The 23,634-nt window shown below is 38.4% G+C and overlaps 2 protein-coding genes and 1 long non-coding RNA gene across 3 annotated transcripts; 2 read left to right on the top strand and 1 right to left on the bottom strand.

Annotated features, from left to right (window-relative positions):
- Nucleotides 1–890: 890 nt before the first annotated feature.
- Nucleotides 891–8,517, bottom strand: LOC103720867 (NAC domain-containing protein 7-like). Its single transcript, XM_039114825.1, is given in 5 exon segments — nt 891–2,446; nt 2,449–2,625; nt 4,758–5,029; nt 5,123–5,304; nt 7,847–8,517. Coding segments are annotated over 4 exon segments (1,002 nt in total). The 5' UTR covers nt 5,283–5,304; nt 7,847–8,517; the 3' UTR covers nt 891–2,053.
- An 8,519-nt stretch (nt 8,518–17,036) lies between these two features.
- On the top strand, nt 17,037–18,619 carry LOC113463631 (auxin-responsive protein SAUR36-like). The gene has a single exon (XM_026809913.2). It carries the CDS (start codon nt 17,460–17,462, stop codon nt 18,015–18,017), a length of 558 nt encoding a protein of 185 aa, XP_026665714.1. The 5' UTR covers nt 17,037–17,459; the 3' UTR covers nt 18,018–18,619.
- Nucleotides 18,620–19,339: 720 nt separating this feature from the next.
- On the top strand, nt 19,340–20,473 carry LOC120104316. The gene is made up of 2 exons (XR_005506765.1): nt 19,340–19,512; nt 20,065–20,473. It is a non-coding gene; the product is annotated as an uncharacterized LOC120104316 (long non-coding RNA).
- The last annotated feature ends 3,161 nt before the right edge of the window (nt 20,474–23,634 follow it).

Below are 23,634 nucleotides of genomic sequence, written 5' to 3'. Positions count from 1 at the left end.
GATGGTCGGGATCTAGGCATGCCGCTCATTGTAATTAGAGAGATGTTAGGGTTCTGTGCTTGTGTCAACGAGGCTTCCTAGTCATGCCTCACCCACATATATGGATGACATGAAAAACAGTTTCTGAAAACAATTTCAGGTTCTGGTATGTTAGCATGATCTAGTGGCTATACTTTTGAATCTAAATATGTGATCCATTAATTTGTGCCACTTCTGCATTGAGTCATGCTCAATAATTTCATCCTTTCTGAATGAACAAAGGCTAGATGGTTGTCTTACTCTTTTTGTTACTATTCCCTAGCTTAATTACATATAAAGGTTAGTGGTTGTTGTTGACATCTAGAAATTGAAACAAGCAAACCATAAATTGGTGGGGCTATTGTACCATCATGCATGTTGCTAAAAAAAGGAAAAATAGTGCTGAACTTTTTTTGTAAGAGAGCATCTTAGCTGCTGATAGGAAGAACTAAGCTATTATGATTTTAATATGGTTATGGTTGTGTTATGACTATTGCAGTAGTAGCAGTAGCAGTAATGATTTTATGTAGTTGTTCTTGATATTATGTACATGCTGTTACTGCTGCTATTGTTGTTTTTATTTTTCTTAAGCTGGAGATACGATGTTACTTTTCTTCAATCAAAAAAAAAAAAAAATTATGTTAATTTGTAGAAATTTCTTGATATGAATCAAATATAAGTTATTCATTACCTGGAGTGCAACAAAGTTCGAAGTCCCATTCTTTTTTCTCCATATGTTTTTCTGCTACTTTAATGTGTGCTTAGTGCTTACTCTAAAGAAAATGATCCTTACTTTATCCGTTCCCAAAATAGTTTTGAGATAAGATTCATCAGGCTAGCTAATATGTATGTCCTATCCAGGTATCTTTTTCTTTTTTTTTTTTGCTAAGGATGGAATCATTTTCTTTAGGAAGTAAGGTAGGGAGCCTCTTAATTTCTCTTGATTATACTTGCTCTTTTCTGGTAGTCGAAGATGGAGTGTTACTACTTACTTCTTTTAAAAATTAATTAACAAACAAAAACTTCACAAGGTGTAACTTTATTGTATTGTTTGTAAAAATAATTATTCTGCATTAGTTCATTTTTCCCCCAAAAAATTATATGAATTTGCAAACATTGCTCATGGTTTGAATTCATGATATACAACTAGAATATTATGTCAAGATATAACTTGATGTCCAAATAATAAATATATATGCATTACAAAGTAGTAGAACAACTTGTCACATCTGAGGATGTTAATAATTGTTTTATTTGAAGATGATCTTTTTGCTTCTGGAAGAATGCTACGATTTTCATTAGAAAAATACAAAATTGCATCATTCTTTATGCAAAAAAAAATCCTACTACATTAATTTTTGACTTTTAGGCATATAATGTGCAGCAGTTTAGAATAACCTTAATGTATTCTGTAATCAGAGCTTAAATTTCAACAGTAGAGCTCGAGCTCAATCAATAGGCAAGCATGTCATGCACCTGCACTTGTTGGACCTTACTGAAGAATGCATCTACTTGGATTTGAAATAACCTGTTAAAAGCTGCAATTATAAACAACACAATTATATTATTATTGCTGATTTAGTTTTATTACTTAGGACACTATTTTCTTATATACAAAGATTTCCCGTTTCTGACTTTTATACCTCTTTCCAGAGCAAGCAGCCTCCTAATCTTTTTCTTTTTTTTCTTTCTTTCCTTTTTGCTAATTATGGTCTTTTTTTTTTGAAACATTTAAAGTTTTCTTGAATTCTATCATTACTTATTTGCTGTTTTTAAATTCTGCCCACAAGACATATATATGCATTGAACAACAAAGCTGATTTGTTCATCAAAACCCTCAACTGCATCAACCATCACCTTATTCATATCAGTTATTCCTCATCAGCTACTACTACAAATGTCTGAAGCACAACTGATGCTACAATTTTCAGTCGCTTATGTACAAAAGCCATAATCATGCCTTGTCCATCTGATTGATATCATATTACCTAAGATCACTAATTATATATACGTCTAATTCCATCATTATACTGTTTCACTTCCATGGATCAATTTGGCAGCTTGAGGTGGATGTTGAAGCATACTCCACTGCCACTTCTTGTTTACCGGAAACTTGAAGAATATCAGCTGTATCTGAATACTCAGGTCCTTTTGTTACGTCATGGCTAAGCTGAGAAGCAACAAACCTGTCAAGAACTCTCCAATCTGTAACTTGCTCAACTGCTTGCTCTATATCTCCACTGGTATTATAAAACGTGACCATCTGAAGTTGGTGGCTAGGCTGCACTGTTTTGTCCTCCGAAGAAGTAAAGGATTGGAGGGAGTTTCCATGGTTGATGTAGTTAGGAAGTTTACGGCTCTCTAGTTGAGGGAGCTGGTAGAAAGGTTCATATGGCAAGTGGCAGTGCATTTTTGTCTCTCTTTGTAGGATTGAAGATGCTGGTGGTACGCCATGTTAGGCTGCATCGAAATACTATTTGGGGAATCAAGGCAGTCTTGCATGACGGATGATTGTTCGTCATACCAACAAGGAGACTCAAGCTCACTTGGTTTTCTTACTGTAGGCACTCGTTTCTTGAACACTCTGCAGACAACCCAACCTTCTTCCTGTAACATGAAATTGAACAATTGGTCATGGAATCACAGTTTGAGGCTCTTTGATCTTTAAATAACTGAAGTAGCACAGCAAAAAATTATAACTGAAAAATCTGCTGCAGTTCAGTGTGAAAGATTGACTTTGGTGCAAAACAATATATTGCAGTTGCAAGAACATCTTTGCCCAAAAGAAAGACGTGCCATTTGCGAGAAAAATTGAGAGAGGACTTCTTAATTATGTGTAAGAATAATGACAGCAAATCGCTGGCTCATTATTAATTAAATTTCCTCGTGAATTTGAATGAGTCAAGATTAGCTCATCAAAGAGATCGAGAGTCCAAAGGAAGTTGAAAAGCATGTGATTCTGGTCTTTCCTAAGACTTAGTCTCAAGATGTCATTAATTTATCGTTTCCTTCTTTCACTTCTAGGAAGACCAGAATCCCATGCTTTCCTGGGACCAATTCAGATCATTATGTTGGCTACGCTTACTCGCTTTTTGCTTCTTCATATGGGAGTTGCTGGATGAATATCCAATGTTGTGCTGCAATGCAAGATTTTGAGATTGCACTTTGTTACAATTTATGACCTCACCCAAAAAGACTGGCCGAACATATTATTTAGATTTCTTAGTTCTGTATAAATACTCAAGATCTCTCGAAAAAAAAAACTGATGTGGGACTAAATATATGCCTGCATAGTTCTCACATACTTGTCAACCAATTGAATTTTTTCCTGCATTCATGTAACTTCATCAATAATGCACATTCATCTGTTCTTGGGAAATTTTATTCAGGCTTCAAATCATAAGTTCCTTGGTCAGATTTGTTTCGTTTCTTTTCTTCTTTTTTTTCCCGAGAAATGGAATTCTAAGGATATGATATATCAAATTTAAAAAATAGCTAAGAAATATAAGGTGTTTACATATATAAGACTTGAGAAGAAAAACGTTAGATTCAGCAACAAGTTTGCATCCCAAATACCAAAATGACAAATCACTTAGAAATTAAAAATGTCATTGGACTCAGAGCATAAGTCATAAATGAAAACCTCTTGCAGGTTTCCAAAGTAGGAATTGCCCTTGCATATGGTTCATTTCATTTTTGGCTCATAGAGATTTTATTATTTTAGCAACAAGATGCATATCAATTCTATTTAAAACCACTAGGAAGCCTGCAATTGGACATTATACTAACATTGTGGAAATCACTTGCATGAAAATTTATATGTGATTCACTGTTAACCACTTTATATCTACAGTGGTGCAACTGTGGTCGATCAGTTCGAACAGATACCTGAACTCCATCAGGTTAAAGTGTAGATTTGGTAGCATTGGACATGGCACATTCTGATTTAATTGTTCTAAAAAAAATGAAGAAAAAGAATCAAAATGTTTGTTAATTAATTCAAAAAAAAAAAGCAAAGCTAGCCTATATCAAGACAAAGCAACCAAAAGCTGCACAGAAATATGTTTGATCTGACTTGACATGCCACAAGATGGATCTGATCAGCATCCAGATTATACATGTTTTAAAGCAATTTAAGTTTGCGTCAGATCTATGCATGTTTGTCCAGATCTTTAACTGAGCTGCACTAGGATGAGTATTTATGTCATTACATTTCAAAGTAATATAATAAGATATAGTGAAAAAAAGAAACCAAAATATGCTGTGTTTTAGTAAAAACTCTTCTTAACATCCAAATTATATGAAGCCTATGATCTAATAGTAATGATTAATGGATTTATTCACCTAATGTTTTAAAACATGCAACAAGTATACATTTCTTCCCTTTCATCGAGAAAAAATATATTTCTTTTTTGACAAAAGAAAAAAAATAATTTCCTTCTTTATTCTCTTAATTTTATTTCTGATAGAATTATTTAATATAAGAATTATGTCATTTGCTTGTTCTAAACATTGATCTTTTACCACCATCTTGGTCCATTCCTCTAAACTTACAAATTTTACCTTACAAATTGATTTTCGTTTTCTGGAATAAAATCCTAGAAATTGAAAGAGGCAGATTAATCATAAAAACATAACAATGCGATATAATTGCTTGTCGTATTGAATCGAAACTTTTAACTTGGTTATTGTCAAATGACTCATCAGTAAAATTGAAGTTCGAGTTTAAGAATACTTGCCTGGGGAGGCCCGTTTTCATGAGTTTCAAGCCGATACTCATGCATGATCCAATCTGACTTTTGCCCATTAGGTGCTCTTCCTTTATAAAATACTAAAGTCTTCCTCATGCCAATGAGGTTATGCTTTGAGTAAATTGGCTTGTCTCTTCCAGTGGCTTTCCAAAATCCTGCTGCTGTTGCTCTATTAGTGCGAGTGCCAGTTGGATACTTCTTATCTTTGTGACTAAAAAGGTACCATTCAAGCTGTTCTTCTGCTCCTATCCTACATTTTTCTGTTTAAAGGAACATGTCAGCTGAAAATAGAAATGTCTATGAAATCAACTTGCATTTCATCATCATTAACAACTTCTAGTTGTAAATGGTACCTTGAAGATCCCATGGCTCAATTTTGTACAAATCAACATCCTTTATTACATCTAGGTCAATCTTTTTTGAAGCAACTTTTTTTCTAAGATAGTAATCCACAAGTTCTTCATCAGAAGGATGGAATCGAAAACCTGGAGGAACACGTGAGAAAGCATCCATATTCTCGTCGATGTATCAAGTCCTGTAACTAATGAAAAAAGTATCATCAGCATGGAGATTAATTAACAATCCCATAATGTCAATTTATGTGATGGCGTTTGTGTTATCCTTCTACCTTAATCATGACATCTAATATTAAACAACACAAATGATATAAAATATATCGACATTTTTGAAAGGCTGCCATTGAGGTAACAGCCTCCTAAAATATTACATTGCAAAGCTAGCTAGAAATTTAGGGTTTTGATTTTAATTTAGGGCCTGAATAAAATACAAAATTCTAAAAATATCACTTCAAACACACATTGCCCACCTTCAACGAGAAAGTTAACAAAAGAAATAAAAACTATTTGACATGAAGATGTTATAAATTTCACATATTTCAAGTAGGCAAAGGTTTTTCCTGTATGATCTCAAAAAAATTCTGTTTCCTACTTAACTTTTGGCATTTCTGGAATATAAGTGTGGAAAATATTTGCAAACTTTGGATCTTCAAATCAATTTGCTCACCTAATTACATTTTGCAAACTTCTGGAATATAAGCTTTTTTATGAACACACATGTCATCCTCTTATAGGTATAACAAGACCTTAGTCACAGCCCTGAATTGTTTCTTCTCTCATTTATGTTTCTTTTTAACTTGAAATTTTAATGGACTAGGGAAATTCATGGATGAAAGATTAATCTATCTGAATTTGCCGTGGTTTGAAAAACTAAGATTGAGAAAATATGTGCATGTTGAACCAAATCTAGACTAACTTTGATACAAGAAAATGGGCCTTGGATCCTATATAGCTAGGGTAAGAAAGGAGAAATGGAAGACGTACGAAAACCTAATATTATAAATAGAGAGCGATATTTGAAAACTTTTAAATTAAAAGGTCCTTTAAGAACAACATAGTGAATACAAATCCATAAACCAGACTCAAATATTGAAACATAAGAAATTATATAAGTACTTAGAAACAGATTTACTGAACATGGATTGCCTATTAAGTTTCTAACAGTTACTAAAGAATCGGCTAGTCATATGGGGGGGAACACTAAGGAAAATGATAAGCTCCAAACAATAGCATTAGGGAACTAATAGTAAGTTAGGACCATCAACAAGAGGAAGAGGAAGGCTTTGATTCGATTATTTACCATTTATTTTTTTTATAATACTTGAAAGTAACTTTGCATTCTTCTAGTTTTTCTACTTAACTGCAAGAATTTGAATTTTTGTTTAGGTCATCTACGTATATAGTATAACAAAAATTCCTCTTCTTTATTGTTTATAGGAGTTTTTCCTTGCACATGTAAGCCTTAGGAAATAAGGTAGGAAATCCCCTCCCATCAGCTGTATTATATAATTCTTTAGAATGTACTGATATGTCTTATATGAAAATATAGAGAAGATATCTGGTTCAAAAGTTTGATTCTCTAAATATTTTTTTGTAATATATTGTTAAGATGTTGACACCAACAACTAGCACAAAAATTTACTTTCTGTCATATGTTGCAAATCTTAATTGGCAAAAACAGATCAATATTGCTTGTAAAGAGTATGTTGATATTGTAATTGTATATAACGTTTACTAGAGGATTTAAAGCATGAAGGACATATTTCATATGTACATTTTGCTTTAGCCATTGTACGTGGCAAATCAGTGCATGGCTCTATAAACGAATTCCATGGGTATAAATGTATAAGTGTTTTCCATCAGCTAGACTACAACATGTGATGCAATTAACGTCGTTGCACGCACTAGATAGAGCAAAGAAGGCATATAAATGTATCCCTGTGGATCATCATTGAGTATAACAGTATTCCTTTAATTTGTTCAAGGAAGTATTTCAGAACCAACCTATGACGAATTTTGATGTCATCTAGTCACTTTTTTCATTATTTTCTTGCCTTTTGGATAATTTGTCTTGGATATTTTACCCCATAGTAAAATATAAAAACACATTCTCTGAAAGTAATCATAAGCCCTTTTTAATTAATGAAGCATTACATTGGCCTTCATGGATAAGATAAAGAATGCTCTTCCTTCTATATTTTCTTCAACCAAAGGAAATAAGACCACAAACAATTCTCTTTATAACCCTCCATTAACAATCTTCTACCACTAATTGGTTCGATCAATGCTTGGAGCCAACTCCATCAGATGTAAACAAGATGACAATGACTATGAGCAAGATGGTTTATCTTCAGCTAGCAAATATAAGGATGAGATACTGGCATTCTATTGAAATCTCTGCTAAAACAACTTATTGAGGATGGGAAACGTCCTAACGTGTCAAATGATCGATCGGTTATAGGCTTTGGACATCGAACCACTCAACCATCAAACTCAGAGATCTTCTATTGTTTCAAACCAAAAACTAGAGGATAGATCCTCTTGAGCTAGCCTTGCTAAAAATCTCTGCAGCCAAAAACAAAAACATAAATAAAACCATAGAAAGGTTGTAGATCTACTCAACTATAAATCCTTGGCTAAAATGCATAAACCTATCCACTCGCGTTTAGGGTTGGAGGGGTGGGGCGAGGAGAGAGAGAGAGAGAGAGCGAAAGAGCTCACCGGTTGCAGCACTCGGATTCCCTTGCTGTCAGCCCAAGTATTTGCTGTGCTTCTGAGCGATTGTTGCCGCTTCTTTGATCCAACTCAGCAAGATCGAGTACTTCTCGGGAGAGAAGGGGAGAGAGGGAAGGAGAGAGAGCGCTTTTAGCCTAGCTCTTTTTGTCCGGGAGCAACATCAACCAACCTTGGGACTTGAACCCCTGAACCTCGTCTCCCTTTCCCCAGCAGTTACAGTTCACGAGCACTGAGAGGAATCTGATCCCAAAGCAAACAAAACCCAGAGAGAGAACCTGATCCCAAGGCAAACAAACCCCAGAGAGAGAGAGAGAGAGAAGAAAGAAGGCTAGATGCCGTTTCGTACCTATATCTAAGGAAATGAATATGGCGAGAAAGGATTAATTGCTCGTATATAGAGACTTCCTGGCGTGAAAAATGGCGGGGAGAAAGCCTTCGCCGCAACCGCTACCCACCCGCCTCCGACAACGACCAGATCCGATTGCCTCTCTGGAGGGGGAGGGAGAGAGAGAGAGAGGGGAAGTGGCAGCAAACGGAACGGGAGAGAAAGCAAAACAGGGAGAACCAGAACTCAAGCTTAGTTAAAAGCTTGTAAACTTCGGAACACCACCTTCCCACTCTCACAGAACCAAAGCCAAGAACCTAAAGAATGCTGGTAAAATATATGTAAAGAAACACAAAAACGTTCTCTGGAACGGGGGAACGGAGAAAGAAAGGAAGATATAGAGAAGACGTGATAGAACGGCCACCTCGGCCACTCCACCCTTGTGGCCCCCACCCCAACCTTCCATTACCTTTCCATTATACCCCTCTTTTTCCCCCACCCCTGGCTCCTAGCCATCTCACACCGTGCTTTTCACTAATAGCTCATGGTAAAAGTTTTTAAGGGACAAAAGGAATGTGATCCAAAGAGAGTACAACCTTCAATCTCCCCTAGCAGTCCAGGGACCGTTCTAAGCTTTCAAAAGTGTTCACCCCCACCGTAGATATGTATCTCTCCATGGTTGGTTGGCCAGTGACTCCTATTTCTCTCTACGCTTTTGTCGAGCTTCCCTTGCAGTCGCTTTTGGGTCACGGACCCCACCAACCGACCTACGATAAGGACAGCCCTCCAATAGAACTCCACACGCAGAGAGACAGAGAGGGGGAGAGAGAGAGAGCTAGGCCTGCTCCGTTCTGAGGCACTTGGGGACGAGAGGGAAGCGGCAACGGGGCCAGAGTGAGTGGGGGTGGGACCCATAGGGGGACGGAAATGATGGGGGATGGGGGTGGTGTGGGGGAGCGGCTCGGTGTCCGGCGTGGGCTGGCCCTGATCATTAGGCTCGCAATTTGGGTGCTGGCCTGTTGTCCTCCATGGGCCCCGCATCACGCACGTGGGACCGCGCTCCCGAAGGTTGGCACGTGCCGTGGGGGGTACAGTCTGCGTTTGCTGGGTCTGACGAGGACTGCGCTGGCTGGCTGGTTCATCGCGGATGGCCACCCCTAGTTTCCCTTATACTTATTTTGCCTTCAAAATCTCAAAATCTAAGAATTTTTCTGCATTTCATCCATGCATGGCTTAATTTTGGCCTGCCATTTTGTTTGGGCATTTATCAGATGAATGCTAATGGAGAGATATGTGTTGCAGGCAATCCAACGTTTAAATCAAGTCTTATGGATGGAGGTAATGTTTGTGCATGTGTTTTAGGTCATGTAGAAAAATGAAGCAAGTAGCATCTTTTCTTTATGTCTCATCTTGTTTATATATATAAAAATATGAAGCAATAAGTGTCACCTGCGATGCAGGAGCATCGTACCAGCCCATTTTCAAATAGCCCATATATTAGTTTAAATCAAAAGTCTAGCCAACAAGAATACTTATCAGTTATCAATAACCAGTGGTTATTATTATGTTTTAGTTATGTATCATTCAATGGATTATTGTCGCAAAATCACTTTCTAGCTAGATATAGTTAAGATGAAGCTTGTGCGTGCAACTGTCAATCCCTCGCAGGCAACTCATAATTCAGCCTAACTATACTGAAGAAGTATGGAAGATCTATCCAGCATAGGTAACATGCCCATGTTTATTTCTAGCGATGAAGTATCCCGCCTTTAAGTACCTAACGGATCCATCAATATTGATTTTAGCCACATCATAAAGAGGGAAAATCCAACAAACAATGGAAGGAGAAGTTAAGGGGCTTGGATGGCTAAAGGTATCCTAGTGTCATAATAAGGTAGTTAATATGGAAGTAGTCAAAACGTAGCCACTCGCTAGAATTAAGCATCTTGAAACTGCCGAAGTATGCGATTGACAAATAGCAGCTCCTAGCAATCCAAATACACCAGCTAACATAGCAAAGAAGCTGTTGAAATGGATTTAAAAGGAACAAGGTACTCAGGGCACAAAACAAGTAAAACTAAAAAGACTCGAGAACAAAGAAAGAAGAAAAAAATATAGCATACATGCACAATTTTATATGGTTTAGATACAGACCTATGTCCTTGAGCAAGGATAAAGCAGAGATTCAATTATAAGCAAAAAAGGATGGAGTACATGCATAGAATTGTCTCTCAACAAACCCTAACATCTAATACACATATTTCAGCATTTATTTCTAAAACCAGGCACCATATATGTTAAAAACATGTCAGGTCCATACTGCAGGGGCTCTGCCCTTGCACCCAGAAGAGGTCAGTGGTGAGCTTCGGTTTAGACCTATCAGCTCAAACCCTTTGTTACCTTCATAGACCTCACAAAAAAAAAAAATCATTAGTCTTTTTCTCCAAATTTGTCAAACGAAACAGGACGGATCAAGAACTTTTCTTGGCAGAAGTTCTCTCATCTTTAGTCAACATTGTTATGAGAGTAGCAAACACCTTGAATGAGGATAATATTATTCCTTTTCTAAAATGATCAGAGACCTGGATTAATGTAATTATTCCTCATCGACGCTTTGATATATAGCTATTGATGAGACCCTCAAGGGAGACTAAGTTGACGTTGCACCAATCTAATGGTTGCAGTCAACATGACTATGATGTAGTTTTGAACCAAATCTAGCTTTGGAAACACTGGAAACATTCCTGTGGTACAGCTATCGTCAAGGGAACTCTAGCAGCACAACATGACATGCAAATTAGACGTAATTTTTTTGTTAGGATAAATATGAGATGCAGCAAACTTTGTCTTAATGTAGTCGGTGGAACCTAGCTTCTGGCTCTTTCTTTTTATTTTTCTTTCAAAAATATGATGTGCCAAAAATCAAATAGAATAAACATCTTTATAGAGATGATCCCGTAGCAAGCAAGAAGCTTGGAGCATATGGAAGACTTTCATATTTTACTTAATTGTAAATGAGGAGTTGCTTTAACAAAAAAAACCAACGATAGACTGAAGTTTCGGACAACCTTATTCATTTTTGCCCTTCAACTCCCTATGAGAGGTGAATATCCTTTAATCCTTGTAAGAAGATGATAAAAACAAGGAAAGACGCTTAACGGTTCCTCAAACAATAGAAAAAGGGAGTGTGCTTGAAAGTCCAAGTAGGCCCTTTTGAGGTCAGGTGAGCACCTTATTTCAGTCAACCTTTCAAATACTTCTATATTGATCATAATATGCATATGGAAATAATTTAGCTCCACAAAAAGGTTAACGTGAGCCCTAGCAAAACGCTTATGCTTATGACCGGAAGGGGACCATTCATGACCAACTTAACGGACGCCATGGAAACAAGTATTAAAGATGTGATTATGAATATTCCTGAAGTAATGTTTTCCACTAACATATGTTTCAGGACAAGGATTGTCGTCAAATCCCTTGTCATTATTGTCTATCATCAGTTTCAAATGCTAATTAATGTTTCAAGAGTTATCTTCTTGTTAACTTTCATTCAAACGAAAAAAAAATCTATGCAAAATATTTCATTGCTTACCTCTCTCATCACTCACTTTGTAATCATATTTACGTGGGAGTCCGGCAGAAAAAAAGTGTTCTGTTTATGTATGCAAGTGTACGCTCCGAGTCAGAGGTGCACGTGTGAGAGACCATACCAAAAAGATCGGTTTATATAGCTTTTTATGCTACATCAGAATTTATCATGTTTCTTCTTGTATATAACATCACGAGTATTGACTCCTGAGGCCAAGCCTTTTGACTTCAAAAGCTTGTCCTCTTCTCTTGACTGGCTCCTCATGTTCTAGAGAGTTGGCCCACCTTAATGGGTTTCATAATGGCGTACTACTGTCTTAGTATTGATGCCACTTTGTTGCGGGGGGTTGTGAAATATATGAGATCTCACCTAAAAATAATGATAATAATAGTAGGAAAACATATGATTGCATTTTGTTCATCTGTCCCATTCAACATAATAACATCTGTTATCGTCATATCAGTAGAACACAGCGATAAAGATCATTTATGAGCGGAATATGGAATGATTAGGATCATGCTCTCAAAAGGTAGTGTATGGGATGGAAAGAAAAGCAGACACATGCAGTTCATACCATTAATGGAAGGAGGATTAAGACTAGTATTAGGATGGAGAAATGTTGTTTAGAAAGATTGATGTACATTTTAGCATGCTTTTAGTCCAGTTGGAGAGCAGGTGCCATTTTCTAACAGATAACACCCTTGGACTTTAATAGAAGCCAGCAGCAGGTTCTGCTCGAGAAAAGAAGAATAGATAAATTATTAGAGCATTCTAAGTTGATGGGTTATTTACTATCCACTCAAGAAAGGAAGTATAGGTCCTTGCCAAGTTCAGCCATTACTTTTGCAGCTAAAGGTTCTTTCTCAAGAGAGTAGAGAACTTAGGACAGGACATCAACTGAGGATAATAACATAATTTGCTGTTACATTGACTAAGATCATCAGAAAGCTGCTTATTAGATTATGCTACTGCTTTGACCATGGCAACCTCAACCAGAGTTATATTTGGATCAAGGGAGATTCAGGACAACACAACTTAGAACAACAATATATGCTGAAAGCTGATCAAGTTCTCTTCATTGCTCTTGCTTTAAATTTCACACTAAGATAATTATATCGATGTAGCTTCAAATATAGTTGCTCCAGTGTTCGAAGCACGTATCTATTGTCTCTAGTGCCAAATCAGTTTTACCTATTCAAGTGAGTGCTTCCATCCATGAACAACGACATCATCTTTCGATTTAGATTTTTTCTTTTTCTTTTTTACTTTTTCATATTGAATAATGATCGATCTAGTTTTTCATTTTGAAGTAGAAATTAACTAGTATGCATTTGATTTCGGGCCTCACATGATCATACTTGTAATATTTAGCCTAAATGACTTGATTTCTAAGATTGTTATCAGGTCCAGTAAGCTGTATTCATCAGAAGAGCTTCCCCTGCTAAGGTTGAGCCTACCAAGCCCACTAATAGTTAGAGACAGATTGAGAACATCCCAATTCATCATGCGATTACATTTAATAGTTAAACAAGAGGGGAGAAAAGAAGGCAGTTCTTAAACATCCTAGGCTCCTGATAATAGTCCTTCTTCTTTTCGTTTCAACATCTTTCTTTCTTCTGATAAATTGGGTGGCTCTGCCTCCCCTTTCCTTCAAAAAAGAAAGTATTCTAAGCGACATAGCATTAGCACTGCTGAATTATCCAATACTCCACTTACAGGAATAAGCTATATTTTTGTACCTTGCCTGCAGAACTTCATGAGATTAATTTCTACTGGTGTTCACTGCACATAATCATTGAATCTTAGATGAACCTGTGGATGCCTCTTTCAAGAACTTGAATTGGGGTAGGGTTTCTAAATTTCTTAAGAAACATTGCTTCACATCTTTCTTTTCAAAGTGAAAGGCAGTCGAAACATTTTTCCAGTGGAATATGAATTATTACTACAAGTTTCAACCGACTCTTTAGTTTTACTCTCCACAGTTTTCCATGGAGAACTGAAGATGTTAGTTAATTTGGATTCCTCCTTTTACATAACAATGTTCATGGTTTTAATGAAGCTGTCATGGGTTCGGTAGCACCACTAAATTGCTTCAAATTCTCAAATATCACTGTACTGAAGGCATCTTGCAAATTTTGGAGCAAGATTGTAAAGGACCAGAATCTGCATAAAAGGAAGCTCCAGTTGTAAAGAGTAGAATCAATAGCTAGACTGCATTGCATTATCATTTCTAATAACAAATATAGATACAGGGTGCAGCATCATGTAGTTACAACCATAGGAGCATTCTGTTCCATACAGCTGCAAAGTCATTCCATTCCTAGGTGGTCACCACCATAGAACAGTCAACAGGTGCTTTATTCTGATCCAGTGGTTACAATCAAGAGATATTCTGTTCTCATCCAATAGTTGATGAACAGCCAGATGATGGCTAAGACTAATACCCTTTCAATGTGTGAACCTTGAAGAAACACCGCAGGACAACCATTTATTTTACAGGTGAGGCTAAAGGGAGCAAATCACAGCTGAGCTCATGCTAAGGGGATGGCAGAACACTTGATGCTGGAGATAAAACCTTGGTTATGTGCCATTAACATTGCGCTGCATAATTCGCATTTTTGACAGGCTTCTTATACCTAATTTCGGAGGCAGATTCTTTCAACTGTCCAGAATCTGATATTTAAAATAGTTGAAGAACGCTCAAGTTGCTTATTTGTAAAGTTAGTGCTTGAATACAAGAAAGTTTTCCAATATAGCCTGGCAATTCATTCTTCTGAAGAAATGATGGTTCCACCACTGCTTGCCTCAGAGTTTGCGAACATGCATTTCTAACAAGGTGGAATAGTTGGATCTTGTTCATATATGGATTAAGGCCAAGGCATTTGAAATCATTTTAAACGAAATATTTGCTTCTATTATTAAGAAATATTTGCTTCTATGATAAAAGAAGACCCTGGAGAACTGGGCTAGCCTAAAACCTAACAAGTTGAAACTGCGTGATCATGAACAGTATTTAGTTCAGACATTACATCAGGGCAAAGAACTGATTCAATTGTTAATGCAATTGTTTGCTATATTTTTCTCCTAGAAGAAGATTAGCCAGTGGTTCTCATCTGTTTGGTACCAATGGTAACTAAGTAGTGTTTTTTTAGCACTTTTATGAACCTATAGCCCGATATACACGCACTAGATTTGATATGAACTGTGGTTTCAAGATACTGGGAAGATCAGTATCTTTTGACCGATGATATGGATGCTCTTCATTTTTGGAGATATGTGAGATGATGATATATGACTTGGAAATTAACTGTTGCAAGTTTATCTAGTTAGTGCAATTTATTGCTTTTAATACAGAGAGTGACAAATGCTTCAATAATTGAAGTCTGATAAATTAGTCGCTAGCCTTTGAAAGCAATGTTCATCTGATCCTAAAGAAACATCTTTCCATGCTGAAAAATCCAAGCTGGTTATTTTCCTTCATAAGCTCTCTTGCTATACACATTGGACTTTTAGATTAGCATTGCAGTTCTTGATAACTTTTCCAATGCAATAGTATACACATGATTACGAACACAGATCTCAAAATTCAATGTGTATGGCATGCAGGCATTCGGCGGTGGAAGCTCTCGAGATATGGACAGAGAAGGCTGGAAGAACATTCAAAGCTACCCTGAACTTTTGCTTTCCTGTGCACCAATGATGCCCAACTTGAAGTGAAAAAGTTTCAGTGATGCTGCTCGTCACCTAGAGTACAGGGATGGTTACATGTCAGGATAACTACAGAGTATAAGTGATGCACTTCTAACCAAAGGCAAGGAAACAGCTAGATCGCATTAAATTGGCCAGAGCCCAGGGCTACATTTGATTGTGCATGATTTTATAGGAACTGTCAACATTGCCCTTTTGATCATGACACCATAGATTTATAATAGAAGAGAATTGATGAACAAGTTGCCAGGTGATTTTATTTTGTGAAGTAGTGATGGAAGCATCTATCTTTTCTTGTTTGAGTTTGCAACCTTTTTCTAATACAAGCATTGAGGAGAGAACAGATGGACTCACTAACTAGTCAACTTAGATAGATTTAGAATCAAATACCTATCTTGCCACAACACTAGACATTAACGGAAAAAAAAAATTAAAAATAGTATCAGCACATCTTGTCACAAAGAAAGTTACTTTTCTCTAAATATGTCTTGGTACATACGTTGGAGGGTTTCTTCACATAGTTTCTCCTTGAATCTCTATTTAAGGGTATGCTCAAAACTTGTTTTATTTTTTATTTTTTTTTTGGAAAAACTAAGAAATTTAGAAACTTTTGTTCTCAAAGCAGATTTTTTTTAAAAAAAATGCTACCATATTTCAAAAGAATATATAATTTTTTTTTCTTTTTCTTTTTCATAGATTTCGTTATAACAAAACATAACCTAAGTGTTTCATATATATACTTATCAAAACATCTAATAGGTCGCGTGTTTAGTTATTTATTAACAAAAAAATTCTTTGCTTTGTGCTAACGGGACTTTAGTCCACCTTCCATGCATATGCAATAAGGAGAGATGATCCCAGTCCGGACTCATAAAGACTAAGTTATCTACCTTGTTATCAATGTAAAAACACTCTCAGCTTTTTGTTATATGGTACATCTTGCCACAAAGAAGAAGGCATAGTAGCTGTGTGATCCTCCTTATGTTCAAAAACATATGATAGAAATTACAACTCTCAAAGATTTTTCGTGGTAGAACACTTGATCCAAAAAAAAAAAAAAAAATTGAAACACCAACCTAGCCCTTTCAGCCAAATTGCTCCCTATAATCCAACAAGATCAGCGGAGGAGGACCTAGGTATTTCATGCGGATGGCCGTCAGGGGCTTTCATATGTGCGACTGCCCAATGATGCATTGGAGATGCTTTGAGATGCATGATCTCGGATGATCATGCAAGATCAAGTGATAGGACATGATTGCACATCTTAAAGTATGATTGGATGGTCTAAATGGTTGCTCTCATGACACCCCTCCAATGGAGAAATTATATTAAGCTCTGCATGCACGCCGATCACTGAGATGTACTCTTGCAAGTCCATCACCAAGACGGGCGCATATCTCAGTGATTGGCGTGGTGCACGGCTACTCGGTGCATGCGGTGCGAGATATAATTTTTTTTTAGAATGATAAATCAAGAAACAGAAGATATTTATAGAACTAGAAGAGGAAGCTAGTGGTTCCTAAACCAAACCGGTGCCCTTGCGGCAAGGCTATTCTCCTTCCCATATCCACAGTTCAGATAAATATCAGCGAGAAACAGAGGAGCATCCAACATCAAACGCCTTTAAAACAGAGGATATCAGACACAAGACATCAACCCAAACCCACCCCGCCTGGCCACACGGAAACACAGAGGACTCCTTCCGTTCCATAACACTCTCACAGCTCTCGGCCCTTCGCCTATGCTCCCCAACTCCTATATCTCCTCCCGCCTCGCTCGCTCGCTCTCTCAACAGGGGAGGCTCCCTTGTTCTTCCCTTCTCTCCTAAAAAGATCGAACTTGTCCGACGTCGGCCCGACCTTGTCCGGCCTCACCATATCCATCGCTGACACCCGGCCCTTCTCCTAAACCCCACTCTCTCTCCCCTTTCCCTGCTACCGATCTATCCATAAGAAGACACCTTCTTTCCTCCAACCATGAAGAAATTTAGAGGTTTTAGGCTGCGAAGAAGGCTAGTGCGAATTTGGAGATGGGCCTTTAGGAGACGCTCTTGCAAAGGTTACCTTCGCCTCGCCCCCACCACTCCTCCTCCGTCATCCCAACTCCAACTTCACCGCATAAAGGCCGCACCTTTGACGACGAAGCTCCGCCAGTGGGGCCGCTGCCTTGCCCGCGGGCTCGGCAGCGGAGGAGATGTTGCCCGGACGGAACGGGAAGCGGCGGCGATGCAGCTGCTAGAGGGCGGCGGAGGAAGGGAGTCTCCACCGCCATCGACGCCGAAAGGGCACCTAGCCGTGTACGTGAGCGGCGGGAGGAAGGGGGAGGAGGCAGTTTCGCCGCGGCGATTCGTGGTGCCCGTGATCGACTTCAACCACCCGCTCTTCGTGGAGTTGTTGAGGGAGGCGGAGGAGGAGTTCGGGTTCCACCACCCCGGTGGCATCACCATCCCCTGTCCCGTCTCCCGGTTCGAGCGCGTCCGGAACCGTATCGCTGCCGAGCCCGCCCGGAAGGGGATAAGGGGAGAGCCGTCCTGAGCCGCCACATAGATCTTGGATATGGCGACCTTGCTGATGCCATTTTGATGGGCTACTTTTTCTCTTTTATTTCCCCATAAAATAAACTACTTTGCTCACGTAGATGTGATGATTAGTGACATTTCCAAGAACGGATCTCCTCGTTGGTGTGCCTTTAGATTTTAGCTGTTGAAAAATTTATGTTCCAATTTATGAAAAAATCATTTTATAATGAAAATATGAGAGACTCTTGGAAAATTATTATGTCACTAGAAAAGGGAAAAAAAACTTTCTACATGTTATTATAATGCCAATAAAAATTACCACATACATGTAGGGGTGGCAAGTTAATCCACTCCCTCAAGTATTTAACCTACCCCGATCCTCGTGGAGCAACATTATCTGACCTGTAGTAGTTTCAGCATAGGTGCAAGCAATAGTAAAATCGTCCCAAATCTAACTCGGATATATATATATATATATAACCCTTCACAAATTTCTTCCTCATCTTTTATCCTAGTTGCTCCACTTGCGAGAAAGATTGAACATATGAAAGGTTCTATATCATGATGTTTTGTTTTTCTTTTTTTAGTTGATTTCTTTTTTTAGTTTAAGAGGTATTTAAATTCTTAAAGAACAATATTTTTATTTATTATGTTTCTATTTTAATGAAAATTAATTTTTTCTATATCTTCTGCTCTTATTTATTTAATATTGTGAAGTACTAAGAATTACATTTATCCTCTTCCTTATTTATTTTATTTATATAAAAAATTAATTTTTGCATTTTCACCTAATCCGATCTATCCAACCTACCACGTTTAACTCTATCCACCCTGCCTTGCCTCACCCCGAAGTAGAGGTGATCACGGGCCTTCGGGCCCGGCCTGAAATTTTTCGGGCTTGGGCATTGACAAAGGGCCCATTGGTCGGGCCTGGGCAGGAAAAGCGGCCCGACCAAAAAAATCGGGCCGGGCCTGGAAACGTTAAAAATAGCCCGGTTCGGCCCGGCCGGCTATAAAATCCTGTTATAAATTATAATATATTAAAAAAATTTAACAAAAACCCTAACCTTTGGGCTTTCCCTTCCCTCCCCTTCCCTTCCCCTCCCTCGCTGAGACTGAAAGCCGCCGCCGGCCCCCCCTCCCTCGCCCCCCCCTCCCTCGCTGAGAGCCGCCGCCGCCCTCCCTCGCTGAGACTGAGAGCCGCCGCCGCCCCCCCTCCCTCGCTGAGACTGAGAGCCGCCGCCGCCCCCCCTCCCTCGCTGAGAGCCGCCGCCGCCCTCCCTCGCTGAGAGCCGCCGCCGCCCCCCCTCCCTCGCTGAGAGCCGCCGCCGCCCTCCCTCGCTGAGAGCCGCCGCCGCCGCCACCCCCGCCCCCCCTTTTCCCTCGCTGAGAGCCTGATAGCCGCCTCCTCTCGGTGTCGTCGCCTCTTCAACGACCGGCCGACGGCTCTTCGCGTCCTTCTCCCCCGGACGGCAACCTCCGCGGCTCCGGTCACCGACTCACAGTCACCGGTAAGAGTTTTCTCCTCCTCCTCCTCCTCTTCGAGCTCGATCCCGGTAGATTTTGCCCAAGCCCAGAGAGAGAAAGAGAGAGAGAGAGGTGGGGGGGCAGCGAGAGAGCTCGGAACAGTGGGAGAGTGGGGAGTGGGGATAGTGGTTTTGTTTTGGGTGGAGACGGGAGACAGAGAAAGAGAGGAGGGATCTTTCAACCCTCCTCTTTTTTGGTTTTGGTCTTGGTTTTCCTTCCCTCACAATCACAGTGCTGCAGTAACCCAGTTCGAGCTGGGCCATCAGGAAGAAAGATCGGGGGATTGGAGATGGACTTCTTGGAGGGTGGAGATTCTCTGAATTTTCTCCTCTCAGTTTCTTCTCCCCTGATTTTTTTTTTTCCAGTTGGATGGTGCTTTGTATTATGATAATTCTTATGAACTGAATTTTTTTATAATTAGTTGTATAATGTTTTGATAGGCTAACAATTGTAGTCATTTAGATATTCTATTAATAACTCTAGTAATTATTCATGTTCAATCAACAATTGCTAATGTTTCAATTTTGTGTTTGTAGGTTTTGAGAGTTAGAAGATGCAAGGATGTTCTACAGTTTTCTATTATGGAAGTGGCTTCAAGAATTATGAACTTTTATGAACTTTTGAATGCACAAAGATGCATGTTTGTTATAATGTTAATGGGACAATATAATTTATATTTTGTTTAAGTTTGCAGTTTTTATTATTGGATTGTAATTTTCAGCTGGACAACAGTGTTTCATACATTTTATTTTCTTTCTATTGGCTTGAAGCTGCAAATTTTTTCTTTTTTAATGCTTGTAGATATATCCAAATTCCAAAGTTTGAAACCACCACCAACACTATCTATTTAAAATAGGCTAGTTATATCCTTAACATTAACCAATTAACCAATTTAGAGAGCCCATTAAGCTGTTGGGCCATTTTTGCCCATTTCTAGATTCCAAAAAAAAAAAAAAAAATCGGGCCTGTCGGGTCGGGGCCTGTAGGGTCGGGACTATCGGGTCGGGCCTGGGACTAGATTTATAAGGTTGGGTCGGGCCTGGACAAAAATTTAAGCTCGACAGTCGGGCCGGGCCGGGTCTGGGCATAGCCATCGGGCCTAAATTCTGCTGGAGAGCCCGGCCCGGCCCGGGTTTTGATCACCTCTACCCCGAAGCGAGAATGGGATAGGGATGGGTAATGGCATACCTGACTTGGTGCCATCTTTAGCCACATGTAATTTGATTTTTCCTAGCTACTACTCGCCTTTTGACCATTAAAACTTTGACCTTTATAATCATGTAATGCATCATGTATGGAAAATGAATTATAGTTAAAAAATAACTTTAGAATGAAATATGGATAAGATGCAGAAATATGGCAATACAGATAAACATGTATATGAATATGTGGCCTTGTCTTATAAGAAGGTTATTTATGGGTATGTGTGTATATGTTTTTCTAGTAGCATTTTATAAGTATCATGCAATCATTTTTTTCCTTTTTTTAAGTCTTATACATGCATAGGTTAGAGAGAGCGAAATTTGAATCTATAGTTGCTTACACCCCATCTCAACAACTTAAACAACAGTGGTGAGTAAGCACCACATGGACAAGATTAAAAGATCATAGCAGATGGAATCACATGACCTAAGTCGGACTTAACAGGATTCGGCCATGATAATAGCATCGAAGAATAGGCTGAAAGAGTAGGACTCGGCTAGGGCTTATGCAGGCATAGGTCAAAGGATGTTAGTTTTATTTGAAAAGGATTTGCCTTGTGGTTATGCTATATATGAAGCATGTGGACTCATGGGGGCAATCTTCTAGAACCGTTGAAGATTGTGATGATATGGTAAGTTATAAGAGTTAGCGATTATTTTACAATTGTTGTTATGTATATAAATAAGTGGATGTACTATAAATTGAGGACCCTTTCAATACATCAATAAATGTAGTTTATTTTTAATTATCTTTAGTTTAGATTTATTTTTTCTCACTCATACTTTACTAGTAGGACTCTACCTTTATTAGTTAGCAGTAACAGTAGACCACCTCAATCGTAGCCCGGGCTACATTCTATCTTACTCTATCCATCTTCTTTCGAATGAGCAGTATGACGGAGCGAAAGTCCTTGAAAGTCAAAGCACCTAGACCCATGCTACCCTCATCATCTTTCTTCGATCATCCTAATTTCGGCTAATCCAACGCCCACCACTAGCTTGTGATCCCATATCGGGGAAAAATACTTCATTTTTAAACTATGATAATTGGAAAGATTTTAAGCCTGATATATTTTGTCGAATCTTCTCTATTAGTTAAGCTTCTTGGATTAATTAGTTAATTAGCATGCTACCAAAACCAAGTTTGTTAGAGGTTACAATTTTGAATCTCGTGTTCAATTATTAATCCTAATGTACATTATTGGCCTTTTCATTATTAGCTTAAACTTTTGGGATCAATTGGTTCTATTTGCACCAGCTAGTGTATAGCTTCATTATATTTCTTTCAAATTTATAAAATTTAAATTCTTATAGCTAACATATACATAGTTTGCTTCTTGGCTTGCATGCCTTTCATAATGCAAACTCAAGAGTGGGCCTACTAATAATAAAATTTTTATTTGATCAAATGATCAGATTAAATGAAATCTCCATCCAGTTGAGGGTATTTACTTCATGAAACATTTGATGACAGAAAGGGGACAAGTTAAAGGATGAAAATTGGCACGTTAAAATAGCCAAGTGGATTTTCCTTGTGATTTCAATATTATTTCTGCTATATACTGAGAGAGCCTTTCATTATTGAACTTCTTTTTTGTTAATATACATAGATGTAGCTAAATTTTCTATAGGGAATTTTCTCTCTCAAAAGGAAAACAAAAAGGATGATTAAACATGTTTCCCATAATCAAAAGAAAAAAGGGTCCGGAATAATCATAGATGTCAGATAAACCTATCTATCTAGAGAATCTCAAACACATCATAGGAAATGTTTAGAGTTCTAACCCTAAAAAGTTCTCTAATATCATAAACCTCTGCCAATCTATTTTTCTCATAGGATAAATCAGTGCTGATATCGTTTTTCACATCATTTAACTGGTGGTCTGATGTTGTAGCACCATCGCTTTCTCCTCAAGAGAGAGAGCCATTGTATGATTCGGCCCAGTGAGGGCATGGAGATTGTTTGTTCTCTTAGTATCCCATGTGTTTTGAGTCAACTAATATGGCTGAACTATCTTGAATGGAAGACGTCTACCATCCCAGAAGAAAGTTGGTAATGATTGATATGGCTGAACTTTGTCAACTAAAACTTCTGGAAAAATAAGTGCATGGGCTAGAAAGTAGATGGTGAGAGCTTTAGCAGTTCCACATAGTTAATAACATATCAACATACTTGAGAAGCCAAGCTTTTAGACATGCACTTTACCGAAGCTTATAACTTCGCAAGGGTGGTCATGAGTAGATCTATCCGTGAGGCAGTTCCATCTTTGAAAGCGTACCTTTTAACCATGTTGGGATGTTATTAACCATGTGGGATGGGATCTACCTCTCTACAAAGCATATTTTAAGCAAGTTAGGACTTAAAGGGCTCCATATTTATGATAAGCAAAGCTGGAAGATATGGAATATGCTAGTTGACCGTAAAAGTTAAAGCTGTGTTTCCGGAAATCATGCTATATGAAATGTTAAAGGCGAGTTGGGTGTTGCTTAAGAGTACTTTTGAAAATTTTAAACCAAAAAAATGCTTATAAAAAAAAGTATTCAGTGATATCATAAATGCTTTAGTCAAGAAACCTACCTTCTGAATTCTCACTTCTCTCCGGAGTATTCTTCCTACGTGTCAGACGCTGAGCAGTCGGACCAGGCCCACCATAAATGGGTCTTTACATCAATGGTGTTTTCGTCTCATCAGCTCTGTCTCCCTTCTTCAAACTCCTCCATGAAATGATCTTTGTGAGCTTTAACCAGAAGAATGACCAATGTCCCCAATGAAATCCTCACATGGGAAGAAAACACTGTCGGGAAGAGTTATGGCCAGATGGTTGTAGGATAAATTGATAGTGTTTAGTTGGGGCATGTAATCACTGAGTGACATGACCTGAGAGCTAGCTTGCTGTTGGAGAG

This window comes from Phoenix dactylifera, chromosome 17 (assembly GCF_009389715.1).
Source record: "Phoenix dactylifera cultivar Barhee BC4 chromosome 17, palm_55x_up_171113_PBpolish2nd_filt_p, whole genome shotgun sequence".
NCBI lineage: Eukaryota > Viridiplantae > Streptophyta > Magnoliopsida > Arecales > Arecaceae > Phoenix > Phoenix dactylifera.
The sequence above is the reverse complement of the archived record's forward strand: the minus strand, read 5'-3'. Positions and strand labels throughout refer to the sequence as shown.